Here is an 11,091-nt window from a genome sequence, read left to right as displayed (position 1 = left end):
GCACTGCAGGGCTAATGAACAGCAGCGTAGGCAAGCTGCTTCCCCCCAGGAGCTGGACTCTGCAGGCTCCTTATCACATAGGGAAAGGTCAAGAGAAAGTTTGAATTCGACATTTCTGGAATTCCTTCTCTCCTGATGTAGTTATTCCGTGGAGCTCTGGGATTCCTGCGGGTGTTCAACTCCTCGGAGCAGCTTCAGTGACACTGACAAAAGCAAGGCAGGAATATAAAGCTTCACAGCACCCTCCAGCATCGTTCCTCTTCCTCTCTCAGCTCTGGGTCCAAGTGGGCTGGTTGAGGAAGATCATTCTTTCCCTTAATGAACTCCATCTAAATGCTCCCACAGCCCTAACAGAACAAATGGGAATGGTTACTAAGTGTATCTCGCCCTTGGTTTTTTAGGATGGATCCTCAGTCTTGAGCAATGGGTTGGAAGAAAACAGGCTCTTTCACCAGAAATTATCCTATTGATGATCCCAATCAAGGACTTGAAATGGTCCCATTGAAAACCTGACTGATGGAATATTTTCTGGCAGCGTTAGTCAATGCCTCAGCACGAGACGGTGATTGCAAAGGCAAGCAGCTTGTAGCCACAGCAAGAGGAGAAATTAGACAGGCAGGTCTAATACCTGATGTTCATTTGGTGCTAGGGTTGGGATCAAAAGGGGAAAGCAAATTGCATGTAACAGTGAAAATTCAGTGAAAATACTGCTTAAGCACAGCCCTAAAAATACAACGATTTAAATAGATTTAAATGTAATACATTGCAGTGTCTGTAACTTGATGCTTGCAATTAGACTGGGTAAATGAGGGTTGTCAGCAGCCTCGTTCATGTTTGCTGTGCAACTGAATATCAATCTTGTCTTTTCCATGTATCTATATACATATATTTAAGGGGAACTATATAGAACTCCTCATTAATTTTTGGCTTTTCATTCAGAATCTGGTCTGGTCCTCTTAGTCTGCAGCCCTGTATAGGGATGCTTAAAACACTCGTTACCAATGACAAGAGGCAGGGAAATGAGAGCCGAGGGGTAACAGCTCTATGCAAATACCTTACCAGCCAGGAAAGTCACCCCATTGATACACACACTGATTAGCTGCCACATCAGTCAGAGGTTCAGTGTATGTATGCATGCTCTATTTATACTGCATTAACACTTGTGAGGCTCAGGATCATGAAAATACATCGTAATTGGAGGCTTTTGCATCAATCTCCCACTCTTTAGCAGTGCCAGCTCTACCGTTCTTGGTGCGTTGTTCTCTCCTTCACAGCTGTTTAACATCTGTAAGCTATGCAGAGCTATTGCCCTATCTGAAGGATCCCATCCCTCTGGGAGTACCTCACTTTTTAACTAGCACCCCCCCACATGTGGGATGGGGGGGGGGGTTTAGTCTGTAACATGCTTTAAATCATGCTGCACATCTCCCAGCTCTCCCTCAGAGCAACTTGGCAGATAGGAGTGTCCTGTGAAGCGTGGATGGCAGCTTATCTCATTGAGAGCATGGAACAAGCCCCTCGCAGGCCCTGGTGTTAAAGGGCTCGACTTATCTGGAATGAGTGGCAGAGTGCCCTGGCTCAGCTCTCAGTATGTTGCACCCAGGGGGGACATTGCTTAATGTGCTGCTGTCAAACACCTCCCAGTGTGCTCAGGGCAAACTTCTGCATCAGAGAGCTTCCTTAGGTGAAAACAGCCTCTGCTTCCCATCACAGGGAATGGAAAAGGTTATTGGCTCAAGCCTTGATGTCCCTATGCCTCAATTTAAGCATTTCTAAATGCTTAACAGTCCTTATGTGACCATCTGTACAATGGGGCCAGCGGGAGAGAGGGGAAACTCCCAGCAGCTGGCATCGTGACTATCGGGATACGTATGGGAAGGGTGGATGGGTGGATGGACCATGTCCTACCTGGGAAGTGCCAGGCAGGATTAAGAGCCTGCAAACAGGCCTTGGCTACCTTTGTAGTCTGGACTGCCCTGGGAGCTATCTAAGGAACCCTCTCAGAAAGACTCGTCCTGCTTTACCCCTCTGCCCTCCTCTGTATCCCCACATCGGCTCCCATGTGAGCACCAGCAATTACAGAGTGATGCTTTCTCCACTCTGGGCATAGCCACGAAAGGGTCTGCTTTATGCTACACCCACTTTTCCATCCAACAAGAAGGGGCTGGAGCAACCTGAGGCCCCCATTCAGAAGGCCTGAATCACCTTCTATAAAGAGTATAGACACCCTCAAAAGATGAAGTGAGATGGGAACTGTCAAACCGCCTGGGTCTGGCTGCCTCGTACTGAGCTGAGAGAGCAAAGAAAAGAACTTGCAGAATAGGAAGAACAATGCTAAAACCAGCAAAGGATGTGGCCACGATGGGTGCTAAGAGCAGCAGGACCTGCCTGCAAGGCTTCCCTTCCAAACCCCCCCAAACCAAACAAGGAGCCGAGAGCACAGAATTCCTTGGTGGGTTATTCCTGCCTGAGGGAGGAGCCTGGCTAAGCAGGACTGGCAGAGGCAGATGAAGCTGGTTCAGTTTCCCGTGGTGGCAATGGGATTGTGATAAGGAGAGATAAGAGGAACACGGGAGAGCTGGGGCTTCCCCTTTTACCTGTGCTCATGGTCAGTGAGTGATGGCTGTTTGTCAGATGGATCTTTCAGGCACTGCTGCATCCCTTGTCCGAAAGGGAAAAGGTTTCACCCATTCGTGCATCATTGCTATTCATGTTCTTAAAGCTCTTGGAAACCTTTGGTGAATGCCTCATTAGATAACGGAATTGTACATTAAAGATTAAAAACGACAAACATGAAGGGGTTAAAAGAGAGTTCAGTTCGCCACCGAATGGGGCATCATTCCACATGAGAGCAAACACCCCGCTGCTTTGGGAATGTGAGAGAAGCGATTCTAATCCTCCGCATCCTGACTCCTCTTTTACATCCTGGGGAGCAGGTCTCGGGCTGACAGAGGTTCATGCATGTTAGGTTGGAGTTATGGTTTGTTCCTACCCGGTGCTTTCACCGGCCTAATCCCAGCGAGATCTCACCCAACAGCGCCGGGCTCAGGCTGCAGGGAGAACCCAATGCGGAGCTTACTGGAGCCGTTTGCCATCTAGTGGTGGGTGAAATCACAGCCGGTTCTCAGCTCCGGGGCAAGGACTGGGTTATAGGCCCTGGAAAACCAAGATTTCCCTTGGTTTAAACAAGGAACTGCTCAAATCCCCCTCATCTTCCTCCAGGAAACAACCTCCTACCTGAGTGTTTAAGATAGCCCTTCCCTTTTGCACCCTCTTTTCTTCTTGCACGTGGATCTCGGTGCTCGAGGGCAGCAGTTTGCTCCTGGGTGCTTAGAGGCACACTCTAGAGGCAGGGTTTTGTCTTCTAAAGTCAAGGCAATGTGTTCCTTCCTCCTTCTTGTTAGTACTAAAAGGGTGGGAAGCCCTAGACCAGCGGACACTCATTCCCGTTATGGCCTTGCCAGCCCAGTCCACACAATTCTTGTTTCAAACACAGGTTTGATTCTCCAGTTTGACTGCATTTTGTCTCCTCTAACGGAAATCCTTGCTCTAAGGGACAATTTGCTATTATCAATAGCTGTTCCCTTTCATTACCTGCTGCAAGCCGGAGAACTTGTTTTCCTGTATCAGACAAGATACCTGCAGAAGCAGCCTCATCCAAATGCTGTTGCTCACCAGGGTCAGAGTTTCCATGCCGAGCTCTGATTTTAAACTTGCCACAACTGCCAAAGGTGTCATACCCTGACCTTGGTACATGATCTTGTACACTGGGAAACTTGGGGGGGGGGGTCTCCATCAATGGATCTGGTGGTAAAAAGATGTGCAGCACAGGCAATAAACTGGTGTCCTTGGCAGTGAGGGACCACAGAGGCTTCCTGCCCACTGATATGTGTGAGGATCCAGAAAGGTTAACTGCAGCAGAGCTGGAGATGTGACTGGAATGTGTGCTAATTCTGCCCTCCCCAAATGCTTGAGCTGTTTTAGCTGCCTGTCAGTGTGCATCCGACGATACCATTGCTGGGATGCCAGGAATGCCTTGAAACACCTTTTAGAAAGCTGGGAGCAAATAATCAGCATGATTCTGATATCCCACCCCGGGATAAACACCGGTTTAACTTACAAAAGCTGGCAGTGCACATGCACTGGCTCCTTCCTTCACTGCTGTGCTTGGAGCTGTGTTCCAGCCCTGTGAGGATCACCACAGCCCTGCCCCTCTTCTGATGCACACACACCAGTTCCAGTGCTGTTTCCAGGGTGTTAATCTTACCCTTAAGGCTAATAAAGCCTCACCTTAGCCCCTCTGCACATTAACCTTGGGCAGTTATGAGGATAAGCACTTTGCTTTGTTGACCCTGAGCATAACTCTCCCTTCTCCCTTTGTTTCAGAAACAGTGGCTGGCTGCTCTCCACTTGGGAAGTGGCTGCAATCCTCCCATGGAAGTCAGTGGGAATATTCCATCCATTCCAGTGGGAAATCTCATGGAGCACAATGTAAAAAGATCCTTTCCAACAGATGACCTGTAAAGCTACCGACACCTAATGAGCTCTATGATACCAGGTGCTTCATACTACATGCAACATCTCAGTTAACTGAGGAATGAAATGGAAGCTCTATGGTTCCTTCAGATCATGAACATTCAGCGCAGACCCTTTGGTGACAGGCAAAGATTTGAAGATCGAAAACGTTTTCAGACTACAGTTATTTAAGGCAAGAGATGGACCATATCTTCAGGGGCACTTCACCTCTTGCTGCTTCATTGCTCTTCCCTTTTAGTGGAGTGACAATGTCCATCACCTCGCAAGGTAAGAATAGATTCCTTATAGTCTAAGACAGGTATGTAAAACACATGGTAAACTTGGCACAGTCAGCAAAGAATGAACACAGCAGGAAACAGCACTGACAAACTACAGTATCAAATGGAAAACAGGTCACCCCCTGAAAAACAGAGGAAGAAGAACATGGGCATAGAGGCCATGTGGAATGTGGTTCTTCCTGGTCTTTGTGTGAGCTGTACCCCAAAAGACACAGCACATCACAAGAGATGTGTCTTCAGGGTGCTCCATCCACAGCAGTTCCCTGTATCTGCGCAGCTTGGCACTGGAATGCCATGGGAGTGGATGGAAGCGTTGCTAATCAAACGATAAATGCAACTGTACTGCTGGCTGACACAGTGAGATTGTGAGCTAGAGTAAAAGCTAGAAACTATCTTCTTCCATGCTTGAGTACACGAAGGGCAGCAACATTACCTCCCAGCTCAAACAAAACTAAAGGGCAGATATGAGGTACTGCGGCTTGTTTCAGTTGTTCTTTGTAGAGCTGTTTGCTCAGCCTTGAGTGCAAACCCACTGCGCTTGTGCCACTGCCCTCAAAATTAACAGGCAGCCAACACTAAAAGCTTATGGGTGAGATGTATATGCAATACTTTCTAAACAAAACACCTAAGAGCTCAAGTAGGCATCTCATTCCGATGGAATTCAAACTACAGCAAAGGATCTATGGGACTGAAGAGCTGCACTGCGTTCCTGCCTCCTCCCATGACAGCAGTCAGACCACATAGAGTAAGCTTACGCTTTAGTTTCCTACTGATAGCATCAAGGCAGCAAAGTCACCCCCCCATGATTCCTCTTGCCAAGCAGTGCTCTGAGTGCTTTGAGGTGTTTCACAGCCACCAAGCACCAGCCAAGAGCATCACAACTGCAGCTCCTGGTTTCATTTCCCCATCAGTGAGCTCCCATTCCAAACACGGCTCAAGCAGACCTCCTGCATCCTGCAGTCACACACGAGTATTCCTGCTTTTAATCACCAAAGGGTGACTCTCCACATTCCTTGGATCACCAGGAACCTGCATCCTGTTGTGAATCCAACCTGAGGGAACGGTTTCACCGTGTCATAAAATGCTCCTTTAACAGAGAGCAGATGATTTAACCAAGAGTTTCATGTGAAAATAACAAAGTGCAGACCTGGGGCCAGTTCCCTCCCCAGGAATGCCTTTGAAGGCTCCAATAAACTGAATCTTTAGACCCAAACCCCTTCCAAGCACCATGGAAAGGATGTGTCAACGGGACCATTCCCTGAGCTCTACCAGCAGAGCCTCAGCTTGTCCTGTGATCAGCTCCTGACACAAACTACTCCTTAATGTATGTGGAGCAAGCGGCCACAGCTCTATGTACACTGGTGCTGTGTGAAGGGATAATGTCATTCTGTGTTGTAAGCTTTTTAGGATGGGGACAGTCTCCTCTATGCGGGTGTGAAAAGGGCCTGCACAAGCAGCTCCCTGACCCATTGCTTCTGTTCACATCCTTGCACATGGTCACTGGCTGCAGAACTCAGGCTTCTTTGCAAGTGTTGGTAACCTGGCTCTGCTCCATCCCTTTATTCACATTTGCTATCCCCCCTCCAGCAATAAGGTGAGTCAGCACCTGAAGGAGCTGGGTGCTGGTTCCAAAGGGAAGTTCTCTGGAAATAAGTATCCCGGGACTGTTTCTTCGCAGGGGGGTTGGAACTGGATGATCTTGAGGTCCTTTCCAACCCTAACTATTCTATGATTCTATGCTTCATTTACATGAAGCATATCCAATGCCCAGGTCATGTTGCAGCCTGAGCATAGGAATGCACCAAAGGGAACCTGCTCTAGTGGAAGGTGTCCCAGCCCATGGAACTGGATGACGTCAAGGTCCCTTCCAATCCAAACCATTCCGTGATTCAATGAAGACAACAGACAAAACACTTTAAGTACTGCATTATCTTTATTTGTATATCAGAGGTTTGCCGAGCTCAAAGCTTTGGATAGGCAAGTTGAGTCTAACACCCAGTTTTGTTCCAATTGGAAAATGTGGTTACCATCACGAAAGCATGCAAAGAAACAAGGTGTTTCCATGCAGCAGAATCGCCAGGATGCAGACTAATTGATCCTTTCACAGATTTTCATGCCCAGAATGCTTGGAATTCCAGCACTGGCACAGCCATTGGTGTTTGCTTGTGCTAAAAGGAGCAAGAAAATGAAGACATTGAGTGACAAGATCCCTGTATCCAGTGAGGAAAAGTCTGCCTACCACACAAATTCAATCCCCAATGGTGGTTCTGTTTGAGGCTCCTATTGGTCTCGATGGATATTGTGTAAGGTGTGTATGGTGTAGCTCAAAGGGAGGAAATGTCTGTACAGCTTTACGTCAGCTTTGTGCTCCACATTTCCCATAACCTGCATGCAGTACGTAGCATATAGCATCCAGCACATTCCATGTGGGACCATTGTATTGCTGAGGCATCAGCTGGGTACACCTGCCACACAGTGGCTCCTTTTAACACCAGGCAAACCACTTTGGAATGGGGTTTCAGATATAAGCATCCCAGAGCCTTCCCCTTTCAAGCCTATTGTGTAGTTTACCCCTCCTCTCTAAAGCAGAACAATATATTCCTGCCCCAAAGGTGTCATTTGGACTTAGTTTGGAAGGACAAAAAGGTGTTTATGAACTGTAGCAGAAACATCACGTTCTGATCTTGGAACTTACGTGTGGTGCTTTCAAGCTGGTAGAGAGGCAAACCTGCGCAGAGCTGCTCAATGGGCCTGCCATAGACAAGCCAGTCTCTGGCACGCCCAAACATGGAATTGCCAGGTTGGAACTGTACCCACACATCATTTGGAGAGTACATTTTTCTCATAGCCTAAAAGGAAAGCGTTAGACACCATCAGCAACGTAGCTTTGGGTTCGTTCGACGGCCCCAAGTCTAAAATCCCCTTCCTTTGCCTCACACAAAGCAGTAGCAAAAGAAGCTACATACTTTTAGAGGAAAAGAAGTATTTTCAATCTCATCAGGAGCAATATCACTATATATTAACTGCCAAGATAGCAAAATGGAGCTGTACTCCTGCACACCAAGTCATGCTAGCTGCCAGTAAGTTTTGCTGTAAATGTGCTGTACTGTAACGTCAGACAGTCCAGAACCCAAGAGAAGCCAGTCTAAACTGTGATCACCCCCAAATCACACTGCTTCCCAGGGCAGGGGATGTTGCAGTTTTGGCTCCAGTGCCAACTCACTACAAAACCCTGTATGGGGCTGCCAAGATAGCTCATCACCTGAAAAGAATGTTCTACCTGACGTTCCCTTCCAGTTCCATCTTGTCAGATCGCCTTCATCATCTCGGGAATGGAAAAGCCATTCCTAAGGAGAGCTGCTCTCAAAGGCAGAGCAAAGGGCTGCTGTCATCAAATCATGGAATGGTTTGGGTTGGAAAGGACCTTAAGATCATCCAGTTCCAACCCCCTGCCATGGGCAGGGACACCTCACACTAAACCATGGCACCCAAGGCTCTGTTCAACCTGGCCTTGAACACTGCCAGGGATGGAGCACTCATAACCTCCCTGGGCAACCCATTCCAGTGCCTCACCCCCCTTACAGTAAAGAACTTCTTCCTTAGATCCAATGTAAACTTCCCCTGTTTAAGTTTTAACCCATTGCCCCTTGTCCTGTCACTGCAGTCCCCAATGTCACAGCACACAACTCTGATAGCAGCCTTTCCTGCATGGGTTTACTGTAGTTACCTGTCTCTCAAAGGCCTGGCGTCCCATTTCTTCCAGCTCTGGGATGTCTTCCTTGTTTATCTTCATGATGAAGCAGGCATTCCGTGAGAACAGCCTTGTTGCAATGTACCCCTGTGATTAAAACAATGGAGTTCATGAATTAATATTAGCTAGTATTAGCTGATTGTCTAATGCTTTAGGACAACCTAGAAGAAACACAAAGGGACTACAGAGGCTACTACTGTGGAATGATTCTGCACCTTTGGGGAATGGAAGCAGCCTGCCCAAGCTGATGTCTGTCCGTAAGGCTGGAAGGATCTTTCCCAATAGACTTGCTACACAAGAGTGATGGAAGCCCATTCTGCATTGACCTCATGGAGGTCAGAGGCATCCTTCTCACCATCCCAAGCTGCCACCACAGTTTTCATTAGAAGTCACCTCATCGAATGGGTGAAACAAAGAGGTGGCCCAAGAGGAGTCTTCAAAGAAATCACATTTCGGGAGAACTCATGATGAGAGTGCTCTAAAACGATTTCTGAGTTTAAAACCTCAGGTCAAGGCAGATTCTTTGGTTGACTTACATGTGGGTAGTCAAAAATGGTATCAGAGGAGTACAAGCCAGAACGGACATGGACATCAGCAATCTTGTTCTCATTGTCGATAGTCATCGTCCCAGTGACATAGCCATTGTCAGGTTCGTGCAGGACAAAGGTCTTTGGTAAAACACACAAAATCATTGGTCATCATCTGCTTGCAGCTTTTAAAGGGGCAATAAAACCAAGTACCAATGCTTTATGGAAACAGTAAATCCCTTCACAACCCTATAGCAGTCTCAGGAGGCTCTTGAGGTTGAGATTAATTGTGCATGAGTGTGCCAGAGTGAGAAAGGAGGGGACAGGCTCCCACTGCAGGCTCAGGAACAGCACCACAGGGCATCCCAGTCCCTATGCGTACTAGCAGGAGACTGCTGCAGCTTCAGCTAAGGGGATCCACACCCCAACACATTTCTTGTTACTATGCACCTGCACAGATTTGCCTCTTTGATTGCAGATGCTGTTTTTCTCTACACTTGGCCATAAGCACCCTGTTAGTTTCTTCTGTGCTTTTCCTCCTATTATCTTCCCCCCCTTCCCAGGACCCAATACATGTTAAATGAGTACATGCACTACAAGGCTTCTCATTCTACTTACATCCAGTGCCAAAGTCTGAGTCCAGAAGACTCCCAGCAAGACGAGGACTGCAGCCTGTGAGAGGAACACATCAGACAGTGCCCAGCTCAGGAAAAGAGGGAAGCAGCATCAGTCTGCAAAATGCCCCACTTAACACATGTATTAGCTGAAAACAAGTCTTCAGTTCTTACTATTAGGCTCTGTTTTGCCTGCAGCTGATAAAGCAGAATGGTAACTTGACACAAAGTCCCTCCTTGATGCCGTGTTTCTTCTTGATTTGCCTCTACAACCACAGCTGTGAAATCATAACTAAATCCCCCTTCAGCCAAGTTCTGCACAAATGATGCTTCCACTGCCTTTAAGAGAATTACTGGGCCCCCCAGAAGTGCAAGTTCCCCACCGAACAACCCAAGGAAACAATACACAGATCCCATTAGCCCCAACACTACCACATACTTGAGCATCATCTTCTCTATGCTTTTGCTTTTAGAAAGAAGGAACATTTTCTAACACAGGTTCAAAAATGGATATACTCACAAGCCCGTTCATTTTCCTCCAGATAAGACCAAGAGGCTGCAGAAAGGAAGAATGCAGGAAAAGCCCAGAGACCTTCAACTTTTATATCTTGCTGGAGGTGTGGGAAACACTTGACAGGAGTTTTCTTGACCAAGTCCGTATCTACACGCCAAACTATGGCAAAGCTCATATCTGAATTTTGGGCTGGCACAGATAACCTGACCCCGATATGATAAAAGCACTCAGGAAGTCAGCTTTTGTGAAATCAATCACTCTGCCAATGGCCATTATTCAGTGGTTTAAACTTCAGAGGAGTTCCCACTCTTGGTGGTTCCATTGTTTTAAATATTTAACAGGATATTGTCTAGAATGAAATGGCATCAGGAATAACTCTGCTATTCATTTCTACCAACTGCATTTTGTCTTCTGGAATATAACCCCTAATAGTCTGCAAGCAAATCCTAGAATGAAATGCCTACGCCGTGGTGGCCTGCTCATGAGCAGAGTAATTCGTTGGTCATTTCTTCCCATCCAATATACCCATGAGCTCTTGACAGGGAGTGCTGCTTGGTTTTGATTGGTTACCATGATGGATATAACATATGCATCGAAATCAGTGATGGAATCAGGAGTAACAACTGTCCTGCACAAGACACTGCAGGTAACTTCCAGCTTCCTCAGCATACATGGACCTTCAGAGGATGTGCAGTTCACACAAGGTCACAAACCCAAAGGAGCAGGATGGGGATTCCTCCTTTAAAGCTACCTCTGCTCTTTGTATTTAATCCAAGTGCCAATGACCACATGATATTCATCAGGGACTGCAGCGATAGGACAAGGGGTGATGGGTTCAAACTGACACAGGGGGAGTTCAGGTTGGAGATAA

At 47.2% G+C, this 11,091-nt stretch overlaps 1 protein-coding gene across 1 annotated transcript; it reads right to left on the bottom strand.

Moving 5' to 3' along the window:
- Positions 1 to 6,759: 6,759 nt before the first annotated feature.
- Positions 6,760 to 10,258, bottom strand: GKN2 (gastrokine 2). Its single transcript, XM_065659302.1, has 6 exons — positions 10,227 to 10,258; positions 9,711 to 9,764; positions 9,102 to 9,233; positions 8,542 to 8,652; positions 7,510 to 7,663; positions 6,760 to 6,982 (listed from the first exon to the last, which is right to left on the bottom strand). Exons 1-6 carry the CDS (start codon positions 10,236 to 10,238, stop codon positions 6,903 to 6,905), a joined length of 543 nt encoding a protein of 180 aa, XP_065515374.1. The 5' UTR covers positions 10,239 to 10,258; the 3' UTR covers positions 6,760 to 6,902.
- Positions 10,259 to 11,091: the final 833 nt, after the last annotated feature.

The sequence above is a fragment of the Lathamus discolor genome, chromosome 22 (assembly GCF_037157495.1).
Source record: "Lathamus discolor isolate bLatDis1 chromosome 22, bLatDis1.hap1, whole genome shotgun sequence".
NCBI classification, from domain to species: domain Eukaryota; kingdom Metazoa; phylum Chordata; class Aves; order Psittaciformes; family Psittacidae; genus Lathamus; species Lathamus discolor.
This window is presented reverse-complemented; position numbering and strand designations above follow the sequence as displayed.

What these genes read in the sequence shown, in the direction of transcription:
- GKN2 (XM_065659302.1), bottom strand. An exon ending in CCATTTTTGACTACCCACAT is followed by an intron (nt 8,653 to 9,101) that starts GTAAGTCAACCA and finishes TTTTAATCACAG; the next exon opens with GGGTACATTGCAACAAGGCT. An exon ending in CCAGCTTGAAAGCACCACAC is followed by an intron (nt 6,983 to 7,509) that starts GTAAGTTCCAAG and finishes TGCTCCTTTTAG; the next exon opens with CACAAGCAAACACCAATGGC.